The 16776-nt window shown below is 35.1% G+C and overlaps 1 protein-coding gene across 1 annotated transcript in view; it reads right to left on the bottom strand.

Moving 5' to 3' along the window:
- Nucleotides 1-16776, bottom strand: part of SLC27A6 (solute carrier family 27 member 6) — a 60691-nt gene that overhangs the window by 32276 nt on the left and 11639 nt on the right. Inside the window, exons 3-5 of the mRNA XM_081281459.1 lie at nt 14754-14957; nt 7985-8143; nt 4839-4963 (exon numbers count right to left, since the gene is read on the bottom strand). Of these exons, the coding sequence (XP_081137585.1) occupies nt 4839-4963; nt 7985-8143; nt 14754-14957 (488 nt within the window). The remainder of the gene's footprint in view (nt 1-4838; nt 4964-7984; nt 8144-14753; nt 14958-16776) is intronic.

Raw genomic sequence — 16776 nt, 5'->3', positions numbered from 1 at the left:
TCTGTCATATGCATGGACACACACACACACACACACACACACACACACACAAAGTGAGACAGAGACACAGAGAAAACAGTACAAACTAGGCCCAGAAACATACACAAAGAAGATACAGAAGTGCCCACACACAGGGACACACAAATAAGGAGACACTTAGAGTTGCACACAGAAGCAAAAGTACTGAGATATACAGAAAAGACACATGCAGAGAGACATTTGAGAGAGAGAGAGAGAGAGAGAGAGAGAGAGAGAGAGAGAGAGAGAGAGAGAGAGAGAGAGAACAGGGGTCAGGAACAAAAGCTGTTTGCAGCATATTAAGAAAAGCAAAGGTGGCAAACACGTATGAGCCCCCAAATCCAGGTTATTGTGTTAGTTCATTTCAATCATCAGAGTCACTGTATAAAATAATCATTATTTCCATTTGGCAAATTGGGATAATGAAGTTCAGGTCCAAGGGCACATACCATAAAGAGACAGAATTTGAACTACATAAGCATACGCTCTATGAGGGCAGGGATGGATGCCTGTTCTGTGCTTGGCTGCACTGCAGTGCCTATGACAGTGCCCACCGTAATGCCTGCAATAGGGCCTGGTGCATAAGAGGGGTTCACAGCACATATGTGGAAAAAAGGAAAGGAGGGGAAAAGGAAGGAAACCAATTCCAAAATGCTTCAAAACCCATGTTCTATTTTTCTAACCCTGTCCTCATGGTTTCAGTAATAGAAAGCCATCAATACCAGTAGTTTTGCCCTTAGTGAATCTCAAAAAGCAAATTGAATCTTTCAGCAGTTTTAATGTTGAATACAGTCTGCACATCCACATATTGTAAGCCACTCCCAATAAACAGATAATAGTCATTTCACCTTCACCCATTTACAATTCCTTTTAAAATGTAAAAAAGAATTTTCTGAAGGGGTCAGAGCATTTAACACAGAGAAATTCTAAGGTCTTGGATTTCAATAGACATTTGTTTCCCTCTGGCTTTCAGTACCATGTCTCAGCTTGATATGATGATACCAGCAAAGGAGTCACATACACCAAACCAAGGCCTGCTTTCTTCAAAAGGCTCTTTGGGAGCTTTTTACTCTCAGAAGTACAAGCAGAACTGCAATGCAATGAGACAGGGACTGAATACAAGTTTCTTCCTACCAGATCAACATCTCCATCCTAGAAACAAAGCCTCTTTCTTCCAACACATGGGCTGGATTCCTGAGAATCCCAAATACACACAGGCTGAATAGCCTCTTTTAATACCCAAGAAAAGTGACCTTCCAAGTAGTACACACCTATGTTCCCAGAGACCTAGGTAGCTGAGGCAGCAGAATCACAAGTTCAAGGGCAGCCTCAGCAACTTAGCCAGAACTTCAGTAATTTAGCAAGACCCTAACTCAAAATTAAAAAAAAAAAAAAAGATTGTAGCTGAATCACCTGTACAGACACAAAAACAAAACAGGAAACAACCTCCATAGGTTTAAATACAGGCAATTTTGTATCAACCTTAAGTTTTTAGAATGTTTGAGAAGAGAATACTAACAGATGGAGGGATGGAAAAGAAACACAAATTCATCATGAAAGCAAAAAGGTAAATTATTAGACCATCTCTGCATAACCAAGAAGAATTGGTTCCTTTGGCTTTTTGTACACCTACTGCTGCTGCGAACCATTGTAAAGAGGCATCTAATGTTTATACTGAAGGAACTTTGGTAACTGAAATTTTGAATTTAAAAAAAAAATGGCGGTGGATAAAGGCTGCCAGTCAGGGAAAGCCAGTCTTAAGAAACTTTAATGGAAATCCATGTAAACACTCAATTCAGACTGAGACTTTTGACTGCAGGTAAATCTCTTTTAGAATCTACTATTTATGTGGATATTGTCAACAAAAATGGATTTATTTTGAAAACCCCTGGTGCTGCTTTCTTTTATTTAAAGATTCCTTTGAAATAAGTGCATGTGAGGTTTCAAACAATGGCTTATGAGATGCTTAGTTTTAGTTCTCTTAGGTGAGACCCTACCCGTTTGTTCACTCTGGCCCTACCAGAATCCACTGCTGAGCTGGCTACACAGTAGATACTCCCTTCACCTCGAGAAATGCTCATTGAAAGGAACAGTGGACAGCAAAAAAGCAAGATCTCCTTGAATGGATGTGTCAGAACAAATGACTTTCTCCTTTTTCTAATCTTTAATGCCAAGAACTGCCTGTACTTGTTTTTGTGTGGAATCAACAAAAGCAGATTAGGTAATGCAAAGCTTCTTTCCTTAAAAAAAAAAATGATCAAGTTTTCCTTTGGGCAAAGCTATATTTATCTCCATTTTCTCCTCTTTCATGAAAATTATCTTTTATGCAAAAAAGATTTATTAAGAATTAAAATTAGAAATTAAAATAAAATCGATTAAAGACAACCAGGAATTCTTTTTCAGTTCTTAATTCCCTTAAATCATCTGCAGCTGAAATATTTTCCTAAAACTAGTGCAATACATATTCAGAGAGATTAAAAAAGATATATCAGTTCATTAAAAATTCAAAGGAAAGCACCCTGAGAAAAGATTTTTAGCCAATATGACACACTATTAATACCTTTATTATGTAAAGTGAAACTTCAAACAGATATAAAACATTCTGTGCCCAAAAGATAAGTGGGTAAAAGACTCAGAAGAGACTTTTAGAAAAGATAACAGAGATAGAAAGCTATCTGCTTTGTAAGCTAAACAGAGAAAAATAATACATTCTTCTTTTTAGTCTAAAAAACATAAATGACATTAAGTAATCATTTTCCCAATTAAAAAAAAAAAACCTTAAATGTCCTTTGAGAAGCCTGAAGTAACTGGGTTTCATCTACAATATTCAAAAGTGTCGGCATGGAGACTGGCCTGCTTGCGCTCCTCTGCTCTGATTTTCAGAGACTTTTCAGGGGGCTTCAAGGACTTCTAGTTCTCCATGAAGCACGGATTTTAATAGCACCCAGTACTAACAAAGAACTGTGTAATAGGCATACTCCCATGTGGTGAATGGGATTCTAAATCACTTTGCCCACCTTGAACAGAAATCTTGGAATATTCCAGAAAAATCAGAAAAATTATACATACCCTTTAACTATTTACTTTCATTCCTGAGGCTCTGTACTGGCTAAATTGCACAATGACACTAACTACAGCATTAGGTTGGTAAAATTAAAAAAAAATAAATTTATTAATTATTTATTAATACTTAGCTCAACAAATTACCTTAGAAGAGCTGATGTTGCTATTAAGAGGTTAGAGAGGCAATCAGAATGGCTGGGTGATGATTAATAAAGAAGATAAAGAGTATCATTAGTTAGAACCTATGTCTTGTATTATTTATAGTAATGAAACACCATTGAAAGTGGCTTTAATCTTACTGGAAGGCATTGATTCCCTAAATTAAACTAGCAGATTTCACATTACCAAAGAATACACTGAACACTAGGAGGGAAAATATATGAAGCTAGGGTATTATTGTTATAGTGGGTGGGACACTTCAGGTAAGACCACATCCTTATCTAAAGAAAAGTATTCTTGAAGAGAGAAAAGTTCAAAAACCACAAAAATTTTCTCTGGAACTTCATGACGTAGCTATGGATATGTGGTGTCTATAGTAATTTGGAAAATTTCTAACCAAGATAAAGAAAGAAAGAAGAAGATAGAAAAGAAAGAAGAACCTGGCTTCTCTTGCCCCAAAGAGGAGGTCAGGAGATAGACTGGAGGTCTCTTCGTGGGAAACTGCAAGCTCAAAATGAAAAACATTTTCTTAAGTCAGATTAACTAGCCAATTTCATAGTCTTCTCTGTATTTGTCTCCTCTGTGTAACCCCATATCTTTAATAAAGCCTTGCTTAAATGCCTCCAATATAATATCAGCTATGTTGTGAATAATTAGTGAAAGAATTATGTGTCCATATTTTAACCAGAGGAAATGAGAAAAGATATCCCAGTCCAACAACTCTGCAGGAAGCAGGTGTGATGGTGGCAAAGATGGTGACAGCCCCAACCTAGAAAGGTATATCTCAAAGGCCAAGATCCTGCTGTCCTGCCCCACCTGTGGAATGGGGAGGCATCCTCCACTGCCAATCTTGAAGACAATAATGTCAATTTGATAAAGGAGGACAGTTAGTTGTAGCCTTGGGAATGTTTAGAAAAATAGAAAGTTAAAAAGTAAGTATTTGGAAAGATAAATGAGACTAGAAAAAGGAAAATATCTTCCTAGGGCAAAAAAAAAAAGCAAACAAACCAATAAAGACAAACTTCAAGCTCTTGAAGCACTCTCTGTGTGTCTATTTTTTAGGTGGTGGTGATTGATCAAAGAATATGGAAATGACTGCCTTAGGTGGAGAAAAAAGCAAGAATCAGAGCAAAATTTATCTGTAAAGTAAAGCAAAACTAAAATATATTCTAATATAATCATGTAGTCAAAAGAAAAAAAGTAGAAAAAGCAAACATAATCAGTGCCATTAGTTTTTTTAAGAACAACATTTAAAAGATTTATCTATTTTATACTTGGAATAGCTGATTTCTGTAAACATATCATGCATCTAATTTTATAATAGATACTTGAACTAGCCTAAACTCCAGTGCACTGAATCATGGATGTGTTCTGTTTTGCTATAATACAGGCACATTAGTATATTTCTGGATATATCTCTTATTATTTTCTCTATTTTATATTTATTTTATCTTGGTATATTGCACACATTTTTCTATTTCAGCTAAACTAGTTCTGGAAGAATGTGGAGTATAAACAAAAAATACAAATTACCTTTTCTATATATACACTTGTTCTTTCTGAAATAACTTAAGTTCTCTAATGATAAGTTGTCTTACCTTAGGTTGTTTGCAAAGATAGCGACATAGTTCTCCGATATACTGAAACACGGTCACATTATACTTCTTGCAATCATTCCAAAATTGACTTGCTGAGAATTTCTTCTTTAACACACAAGTGGCACCTATGAGAAAAGGTAAAAACAGGGACTGGGGAAAAACTTCAAGGATATAATTAATATAAAACCAAATGGCATTTCTCTGTCTAAACATGTTTGTTCACTTCTGAGGCTTTTACAGTTCATCTCTAATCATTTATATCAGGCTCATTTTAAAAATATTGAGTTTATAGTTCAGTGATTCTTTTTAAAATATCCATACTGTGGTTATATATTTGATGGCAAATATTTTTGCTTTTATATTTATATATGATATATATATATATATATATCTTTTGAAAATCATATTTATATACACATATACATATTGAAAGATATATGTATATATATATACACATATATACATCCTACCTACCTACACACACACACACACACACACACACACACACACATGATGAAAGCAACAGTCAAAATAAGTAGAACAGCTACAAGAATTAAAGCATAACTGTATATATGTCTTTTTTTTTAAAGAGAGAGAGAGAATTTTTAATATTTCTTTTTCTTTTTTTTTAGTTTTCGGTGGACACAACATCTTTGTTTGTATGTGGCGCTGAGGATTGAATCCGGGCCGCACACATGCCAGGCGAGCGTGCTACCGCTTGAGCCACATCCCCAGTCCAAATATATATGTCTTTATAGAGACAGAGAATATTCACTTATGTTTGACCTTGATTACATACCTACTTTTATTTTTAAAAACTTAATGCAGATTCAATGCATCTTGAGGTCACAATGTAATAAGGTAGAGTGAATAAAATAGCACCAATGAAAAAGTTCATTAATAAATAAAGACCCTAATATTAACAGCCTGATTTTTAACAAAGAGCCTTAATTTTTAAATTGGGATATAATTCACATGCCATATAATTCACAATTGAAAGTGTATAATTCAGTTTTTTTAGTATGGTCAGAAAGTTGTAACCATCACCACTAATTCCAGAACACCTTCATCATTCCCCAAAGTATTTCACACCCATTAGTAGTCATTCTGTTGTCCCAATTTCCCTCACTCAAGACAACAATTTATATATTTTATGACTCTAATTTTGGACATTTCAGATATGTGAAATAATATAAAATCTGACATTTTGTGTCAAATTCCTTTTTTCTGAACATGATATTTTCGAGGTTTATCTATGTTGTAGCATGTTTTAGTACTTTATTTTTTCTTTAAGTCTGCCTTTAATTCTCTGAGCGTTCTCTCATACTGATTACTGATAGTAATTTGGGAAGTTTCTGGCACCTCATTTTGATTGCTATGTGAAGTCATGGTTTTTTTTAGTTGTAGATGGACACAATACCTTTATTTTATTTGTTTATTTTTATGTGGTGCCAGGAATCGAACCCAGTGCCTCACACAAGCTAGGCAAGCACTCTACCACTGAGCCACAACCCTAGCCCGAAGTTGTTGGGCTTTAGTTATTTGTTCAGTTCTTCCTAATTTGGCTTTATATGTGACCATCCAAACTCTAAGCAGGCTGCTTATTTTCTCTAAATTTTTTACTTCTGTTATTTCAGCATATCTAGGCTTATCAAGAATCTGCTATTGGTGTGTTGTCACTGTTACAGCACTAAAGGGTGATCCAGGTTTGTTCCAAATCCACACATGATATATTTTTCAGAAAAAAAAAATAGAGGGTACCTAGAAGGTGAGGTAAATCCCAACAAGCCTGTTTCTGGGGCCAGAATAGGCCCAGTCACATGTGGTCAGGCAGTATAGAATTCTGCTCATCTCGGGGCAGATAAAACCATGGATGGACTAGCTCCATGTTCCTATGCCATGCATGTGGCTACAAAGGCCACCAAGATTTGTCACATTCTGAGCCCACAGTCCAAGACGAGCATTTCAAGAAGAAAGGGCCATGGTCCATACTGCTATGGGATGTCTATTGCTGGAGTGTACTCACAGACCAAGACCTCAGTGATCAGTCACAGATGATTCTGACTGGAATCCAGTAAACCAGAGCAACATGTCTTTCCCTGGCACATATACTGTTCCAGGAGCTCTATCCACAGGCAGGCCATGGGTGGAGACTGTTAGAATCTGCCCATACTGTTAGGTTTCATCAGTTTGTTATGCATGTTTTTCTTTTTGTTATATTAAAAACTGGCACTATGGTCTGTCAATGGGTTTCCTTAGCTCTTTTGAAGATAGGTTGTTGTGTGTTTAGCTGTTCAATTTTGTGTGTCTGTGGGGAAACAATCACCAGAGAATTTTACTCAGCTGCTATCTTGTTCCAGCTCCAACAATCCAGTTTTGACAACAATGCATGTCACACATAAATATTCATACATATACAGAAAAATTTAATGTATTTAATCTTTATTTATGGGAAGTATTGATTATATTCTAAATATGCTATTTTAAATAATTATTTTTTTAGTATTTTAGACATATGCAAGTAGTAATGAACGATTAGTAGGTATTATTTTAGGGCTAGTAAAGAACACGTAATCTTGTATGTTTATGAATGGGAGCTACTCAGTCTCAAGCTCTACTGGCTGACTTCATGGGTGTTTAGTATGGAGTGTTTGCAAAAATGATCTCAACAATTCCTTCTCCACCCTTACCTTTGTACTGTGAATTTGCTTTTCTGCCCTTGAAGAGGTGGGCTCTATCTTTCTACACCTTGAATATTGAATTGGGGCTTTCTTTGATCAATAGAATGTGAATAAAATAATCTCTTTGACTCTCACCCCCCCCACCCCTTGAAATACTAGAACCACCATTTAAGGAATCTGGGGGAAGACCATTAGGGAATGAGCAACCATAATGAGAAAGAAGCCCAATCAAGAGCTAGCTCCACCACATGGACAAATCCCCCAGGACTTTGACTTTTCTACTTCAGGAATTACTCTATGTCATAATAAGTATTATGTTATAAAAATATTATGGTTATTTAATTATTCTTATAATTATATAACAGACATGTAATCACTCTGAATTCTACTGAGAACTTTAAATTATACTGAACACAAGTTCTAACTATTAGATATTTTGAAAACTTATTAAAAAAAAAAACTTACCCAACTCAACACATCCACAAATTCCCAGGAGAGATCCTGAGCTATGATACAAAGGAAGGGTTATATAAACAATGTCATCAGCTGTACAACCGAAAGCCCACAATCCAGCAGAACCCTTTAATGCCTGCAAGTGACTAATCACAGCTGCTTTTGGTAGACCTGGAAGACAAGAAAAAAAAAAAGATATGTATATAATTTACTTTCTTTTTCTACAAGTTAACCGACTCGACTTTGGACATAAATAGAATCATATAATATTTGACTATCTTAGTTCATTTGGGCTACTATAATAAAATACCATAAGCTATGGAACTTATAAACAACAGACATTCATATCTGGTATACACACACACACACACACACACACACACACACACATTGTGAAGCTGAAGCACTCTAAAGAAGCCACTTCTACATTAAAGATACTGCAGACTGCTGGACCTCTGCTAAGTAAAATATCATGGTTATATAGAGATGCAATACTGAAGATAGATAGCCAAAATCATCTTAGGCTCTTTATAAAAATAGCCATTGATTTTTAATCTTTACTTGTGACTTAACATTATCATATCTATTAGGTAAAATCTTGGGATATCATGTTAAATTTAACTGATCTCCAGCCTTCACTAACCCTATAGCTAAGAATGTTATGAGATAACATCTGAAACCTACAGAAGAGATTTTTACACCTTGTAGTAGCCTGCCTACCTAATGCCTCCTCCAATGTATCTGTTGAATGCATTTATTTATAATTTTTATCCATAAATCTTCATGTAACGTGTTTTTTGTTTTGTTTTGTTTTGTTTTTGTACTGGGGATTGAACCCAGGGAGGGATGCTTAACCACTGAGCCACATCCCTAGCCCTTTTTTTGTATTTTATTTAGAGACAGGGTCTTGCTGATTTGCTTAGGGCCTCACTGAGTTAGTTGCTTAGGACCTCACTAAGTTGTTGAGGCTGGCTTTAAACCTATGATCCTCCTGCCTCAGCTTCCCAAGCTGCTGGGATTACAGACATGCATCACCACATCCAGCCATGTAATCTTCTTTATGGCAGAATTTGTCATGTAGAGTAACTTGAATCTGTGTTCCCAGGCCATGGTCACCATATTTGACTCAGAATAAAGTGTTTTTTTATTCCTTATTAAAGCTGAGTTGTTATTTAATGTCATATGCACACACATATTAATGTGATATATACACATACATAACTGACATAAAATAACAACTCTGATATATACATATATGTGAAAGAATATAATGTATTTGTGTGTATATATGAAAGAATATGTGTGTATATATATATATGTGTGTATGTGTGTGTGTGTGTCCTATGCCATGAAAGAAGTCCTATGCCAGTGTGAACTATATAAAAAATTGAGACAAAATACATCAAAGTGTTCTATATGCTTTATAAAAGGGGCCAGGAAAGTGTGAGTTATTTCATAATTAATTTCTAGAATCTTATAGAATCTTATATCTGTATAGAAAGACCAAAGTACAAAATTATATAGTTTGAGATACTGTAATTTTCAAGGACCCATATCTGCTATAAAACTAAAAAAAAAAAAAAACCTCTAAAGATGAGGCAAATCACAATACAAATCTAAATTATACATGAGGTAGAAGTTTTCTAGAGAACAATTCAGCTCCAAGTAGGAGTCTTTCATTCTGTCACATTTAACCCATCCTACAACGTGATCATCATAGCATATCAGATTCCATTGTAAACAATGGTGAAGCTTTTCCATACAATCATTAACCAAACATAGCTTTCCTTTCCTCTCTAGTTTTCTTCCCTGGATCCCATGGCAACTCAACTTTTAAAATAATAACTTTTCACTTGGAAGCAGGTCAAGAAAAGAAGGACGTTCAATCCAGCTTTCTCCCACATGCTTATGTTACCCCATTAAAGCACTTTAGTAAATTTATTAGGCACGGTCCTTTTTGATTAAAATAAACTAAATTAGGTTGCTTAATTTTAAATGAATAATGGTAACACTAATTTGTTATAAATTGTACAAGGTATTTGATAGATTTTTTTGATAGAAACAATGGACATGAGCTTATGCAACATGTGGAAGTGATCAAAAGTTGATAGAGTTTAGAGCTTTAAAGGAAAAAAAAATACCAGAAGAATAAATTAAGTTTGATAAAACTACATCTTACAGACCTACTTAAAATATTTAGAAAGTATATTAACAATAAAGATCTCAAGAAGTCAAGCAGTACAGAAACATCAGTATTTATATCAATGTCCTTTCAAACTTGCATGTCCATTAAACCCTTTTGAAACCTTTATTGCATTTCTTTGAAAAAAAAAATTCCTTGAGAAATAGTACATTGAATGGTCTCCAGAGTCTTTGGTTCTTCTAACCTTTGATGGTTTCATGATGTTGGAACTCTTAACATGTCCCTTAATTTGAATGGAGCATTGAGATGGGGCCAGGGAGAAAAGTGAGAATAGGGATGTGTCCAGTGATGGGGGATTAGAGGTAGATTAGGAAGGATAGAAAATGCCAAGACAAATTCAATTCAGAAGCAGAGATGTTTTCTGCAATAATTTTGGAAATTGGGGAGCAATAGTTAAAGAAATATGGAATCCATAGGAAGGAGAAGGAGAAATGAAAGGAAATCTTTTGATGGTGATGGTTAACTGGTTCCAGGCATAGCACAACAGGCAGAAGCCTCATTTTCCTCCTGCTACTTATGGCAGTGGTTGAATGTATGATTGCTCTGTCAAGGCTTAGCCTCTCTTATAGGTTCTTGGAGCCACCTAATCAAGTCACCTAGTAAGACAGGACTAGAAGCTGATGAACATCAGGACAACCAGGATGGGATTGGAGGGGACAACAAGCTGTATTAAGGGTGACAGATTAGTGTGGTGAGTGACAGCACATTCAAGCTAAACTTAGGTGAAGCCTTGAAGACAGCTGAATTGCCCTCATGGAACCTCAGAAAAGCTCAGAGATATGGGAACCCGGTTCCTCAAGACTAAGAGACCAACATGGAACTATTAAAGGTAGCTTTATGAGAAGTAATATATAAGAAACAATTCTTCCTCCATCCTGGTAAAATATTAAGGTTTATTCTCTGGAGAAAAAAAAATATGGACTTCAGGAAGCATCAGGAAGAAGAGAGGTTGATAGAGGGATAAGAAAAGCATATAAGTACTTCCAACTCCTCTTTAACACTCAATTGGCTCTAGTCTTCAAGATTCCTACCTGAGGAATCTGAACATGTAAAAACTGAAAGACACTGATAATCATGGATCTTTCCAAAAATGTCCTTGACGATGAAACTAATTAGCAGATAAGTCCCACTCAGGCTCATGGAGAGTCTAGTCATAATTTTGTTTGTTTTCTGTGTGTGTGTGTGTGTGTGTGTTTTCCTGTCTGTATTTTAAAATATACATGGAAATTCTCTAGCATGTAAGATAGAGGCTAATCAAAAGATAAAAAAGATATTGGAGAAAGCAGATAAGGTAGAGAGGAGAAATTTTTAGAAAAGTATTTTTATTAATACTCTAAAAGAAATGATACAATAAAGTATTTAAAATACAAACATACAGTTCCAAAAGAGAAATCTTCAGAGAACACAAGAGTTGGAAGATAAGTCTCTCAAAAAAATATCAAAAGGTAAGGAAAGGAAAATAGATACTAAAGATTACGAAATTAATGAATTATTCCAGGAAGATCAATCTTCAAAAATGTAAGAGTTCCAAAGATGAACAAGTGAAAAAATTAAACAAATGTAATAGAATAAGGAAATGGGCAGAAAGAACAGAAGTAGGAAGAAAGAAAAGGAGATGTAGAATATTCATTTTTCAAATTAAAAAGTTCCTAGAACTGGGCTGGGGATGTGGCTCAAATGGTAGCGCGCTTGCCTAGTATGCGTGAGGCACTGGATTTGATTCTCAGCACCACATAAATGTAAAATAAAGATACTGTGTCCACCTAAAACTAAAGAAATAAATATTTTAAAAGTTCCTAGAACTGTAGGACATGACTTCCTAGATTAAAATAGGCATACTAATTTCTAGAAAAAATGGATAAATAAGACCAGTATATGTCAGTGTGGTATTAAAGACCCATGAAGATTCATAAAAGATTCTAAAAATTCCAAGAAAGGAAAAGAAAAACTAAGATAAGTTACATAAGGATAAGAAAGCAGAAAGACTTCTTCAATATGTAGAGTGGAAGTCTAAAAATAATAGAGCATGCCTTCGAGATCCCACTAAGATAAATTCCAACCTAGAATTCTATACAAACTATCATTCCTGTGTAAGGATAGAAAAAGGATAATTTGGACATGTGAGCAATTAAAAAAAACATACTTCCCAAACACTCTTTATCAGATAACAACTGAAAGCAGCACACTGAAAAAAGAAAAGTAAAGCAACTTAAGGATCCCTGAATTGGAGGATCAAAACAAGAGAAGGATTGAGTGAAGTTTCCAAGATGATGGTGAGAGCAAGAGGACCAAGACCAAGAGGTCAAGATCAAAAAAAAAAAAAAATAGAGAGCATGTCTGTGGTAAAGAAGAGGCCAAGAAGATAGATTTGACCAAATATGCACTATCTTTCCTATATCTAAAGGTAAGTTATCTCTTTGAGACAAGGGTGAGTACCATGAATTTGTTTAATATAATTGCTATTTCAGTATCAATTTTTAGGCTTTGTCATAAGTTATTTGAAACCCAGTTGTACCCTGTCAGATTTAATGAACACTTTCTCCCTGCCTGTGATTGTGACATAAGACACTTGTTGTCCCTCATCTCACTGACTCAACACTCCAGGGTTACTGACCATGAAAAACCTAATGGTCAGCCCTGGAGTTATGTAAGAAAGTCCCCACCAAAAGGCAGCAAAGGTATGTCCATGGACCATAGAAAGAACGAGCCCCATGGTGCCCTCTCACTCCCTACCTTCTGGTGGAGTTCCCTGCTGCCTCTGGACCTTCCACTGGCACCCCTAACCTCTGAAGGACCTGAGAATAAGAAATTTCTTTTCTTTCATACAATTTGTTTTCACCACTTCATGGTGTCTCACACACCTAAAACATCCCCCAATCAGGATCCCATAGAGTGTAAACTATCTTGGCCTGCAGCCGATCTCAACAAAGAGACTTTAAGCTCCAAATATAAGAAAAGCATAGTCATAGTCATATAGCAAGCTAAGCAATCAAACAGACAAAAACAGTAATTACTTCCAGACTGAGGAGAGTTTTAGAATGTTGTCAACAGGCCCAATACATCATAGTGTATTGAACTCTTGAAGAACAAAGCTGTTATGATCTGTCTATGTTCTGTAGGGTGGAGAAGTAAGGACTGTTTTGAAGACCAGACTCACTTTTGACTTTTCACAAGAATATAAGTATAAAGACAAACTGGCTAGCACTTTTGGAAGTTTTTAAAGAACATCATTTCCACAATTTTATTCTCTCTTCCAAAGTACAAAATCAGACTGAATTTATGCTGACAGTCTAATACACATTCGCATTTTCCAGTTCATTTATCAAAGCTGTTCTAATCACAGTCAAGAAAGAGATTGCATTTAGGTATCAAATAGGTCATTAAAATAAAGAAAAACTTTTCTTATGCAATAGTGGTGCTTACAGTACTACCTTTACATAAGAAATTAGCAACAGAATATTTTAATATATGCAAATTAAATTCTAAATTATACATGTATATATACATATATGTGTGTATGTGTATATATATATAAATATATAAGTTATATGTATTTATATGTGTTTATTTATTTATTTATTTATTTATATTTGGGTGGGGGTACCAGTGATTGAATTCAGGGGCACTCAACCACTGAGTCACATTCCTAGCCCTATTTTGTATTTTATTTAAAGACAGGGTCTCACTGAGTTGCTTAATGCTTCACTTTAGCTAAGACTGCCTTTTAACTCACAATCCTCCTGCCTCAGCCTCCTGAACTGCTAGGATTACAGACATGCACCACCATGCCCTGCCTAAATCATCTTTAAATTAATCACAAAAGCTTATTTAGCTTGTAATCAATAATACTATTTATATTTCCTTAAAAAATCAAAATTAAGCATTTTTAAATTCTCAAGCAATTTATTATTCTTTTTTTCCTTCTTATCATTATTGCTTACTGCCCCCAGCCCCTGAAAAAAAAAAGCTTAAAATTTTGATATTTTTGTCTTTTTGATTATTTATCTTTTCCTAAACCTTGGATATCCTCCAGATTTTGTTATTTACATTATATTTATTCTAGGAAAATTAGGAGAGCAGCTACTTGTGCTTAAATTGCAATTATCACTGGACTATGCTTAGGATTTAAGATTTTCACAGAAATAGAACTGTTTTCAATTTAGTTAATGACTGCTTAAATACAAATGAATGATTAGGAACTATTTAAACTAATCTCTTCATATTAGATACCAGGAATCTGAGGATCAGAGAAGCTGGCAAAGGTCTTGCCACAAAAGCTAGTATCTGACACTGAGCAACAGGCTGAGGAAGGTCTTCAGACATTCCAGTGCTTTTTATTCTATGAAACTAAGAAAATCTTTTCAAATGAGACCAAGGTCAATGAACATGTTATTTTCCAAAGTCAAAACAATGAACTTTTTGAAAGCCAAAGCAATTCATTTTTCATTCCTGTTTGCAAGTTCTGAGATCCAAGAACTTTAGGTCTTCTTGCATGCATGCTTTCTCAGGTGCATAGACCTATACGTGGCTGAAAATACATTGCAATCCTCTTTAGCCTTAAAAATAATTGGAACATACCTGTTGTTCCGGAGGTAAAAATATATAGGCACGTGGACTTGAGGCTTGAGGCAACATGATGGCTGCGTGCCACAGGCTCCTCAGATGATGTGCTCAGTTTTTGTATGAGTGAAATCATCCCTTGAGGAACAGAATCTTTCAGGCCCCAAACACTGACATTTTGGGGGATGTTGGGAAGGATCTCTTCTATAATGCCAAGCAAATCTAAAAAAACACAAAGGATTAGAAAAATAAACAAAACTTAAACCTCAAAACATTCACTGTGAGTTTACTTTTTTTTGTTGAAACAAAGATATAAAATGCTGACTTTCTTCTCATTTGGGATGAGTAATATCAGTGCCATGTTACGGTTCTGTTTCAACAGGACTACCTGAAAGGGAAATCTGATTACCACTCGACTGAACAATGCAAAGTAGGCCAATTCAGATTGACTTCTGGAGATGTCATTATCAAAATTATGGATATTTTTCAATTTTTAAATAGAATTTAATACTCTGAATTCAGAATACTACACTAAACATTTTTTTAAATGCAACTTAGTAGATGGTTATTCCAAAAAAAGCCATCTGTCTGTCACTGTGTAGTTCTACTATGGTGAAATATACTTGGGAAAAATCCCCTGGCAGATCCAGAATCATAAGCTCATTGTAGTTTTGGAGTCAAAAGCTAAGTGAGGAGATTTAGAGATTCCTTTTTTCTCTATGTAGCTAGAACTAAAGATAACAGCCTTTAAAAGCAGAGGAGAAAAAGAATGCCTTCCAGGTAAAGCAATAAGACCCTCAATGCAGAGGAGGATGTGACAGTGGTAGGTGAGAGTGAGTTGAGAATAGAGTCTCCACAAGCAGCCCTGGGCAGAAAGAAGCCAAAAAGAAAGAAGGAAGAATAGAAAATCCCAAAGAACTAAAGACTTTGGACTCTGGTGAGATAAGGGTGTAGTTGATAGCCAATGTTTAGGAAAGAAAAAAAATACTTTTCTCAGTTAGCACCTGCTGCTAAGATAAATAAAACAGCAACCATTAAGGTAGGAATACATTGAGTTATTCAGAAACATAAACCAGAGTTCATTAATTTGGCCATTAATGTAGGAAAGATGTCATCTACTCAGAAAGAAGGTATTGATGGGAAAATAGGAAGATAGAAGGTGGGAGTGGGTCCCTAAGGAGGAAATATTACATATCAAGGTACCTGATGGGATAAAGAAACAAAAAGCCATCATTCTTGCCTAGTCCTTTGCATAACTGAGTATTGTCCCCTGCCCCCTAGGGTAGAGAGATCTACAACTACTTACATTCTTTATATTTCTTTTGTACTTAACAGTGCCTGACTTTAAAGTAGTTATGGGAGACTGATAGTAGAGTTCAACTGCTATATTCAACCTGGGCACTCCAATTTTATTTCCATATTCCTATAATATGTTATAATTTTCTAAAGTATACTGGACTTCTGAATGACATGTTACTTATCTTAAAATCTACATTAATATTCTTGGGGTTATTAAAACATAATACTCACTGGTTTTTTAGAGTTAATGCAAGGAATGTCAAGCACTGTCAGCAACCCCCAGAAGAGCATTATGAGAGCATGGCCCTGTTCACACTTTTATTTTGAACATCCAGTCTCTATTACTGTGAAAGTACATTTCCCTTGTTTTAAGCCACGCAGATTGGGGAACTTCATTTTAGCTGCTCTAGTAGATAGCTACACCAAGGTCACAAGTTGGCAGACAGTAGAATTGGTAATTTAACCATCTATTAACTCAAACATATATTTATAGACCTCATAAAACCGGCAGTCATTAAAAAATAACACTATTAAATGTATAAGAGACTTCTATCAGAATGTTCAATACCTGCAAATATAGTTATTACCTCTAAAGCATTATATATTTTCTAATTTTAAAAATAAAACTAAAAATAATCATAATCTACATTTGGCTTTGAATTTGAATTTGGAGTTCTGCATTACACATTTTCCTAGAATCATAAATCAGTACCTTGTTATGTGATAAAGTCGTTTGCCAGTT

Source organism: Spermophilus citellus (assembly GCF_964194105.1).
Source record: "Spermophilus citellus genome assembly, chromosome: 1".
Classification (NCBI taxonomy): domain Eukaryota; kingdom Metazoa; phylum Chordata; class Mammalia; order Rodentia; family Sciuridae; genus Spermophilus; species Spermophilus citellus.
This window is presented reverse-complemented; position numbering and strand designations above follow the sequence as displayed.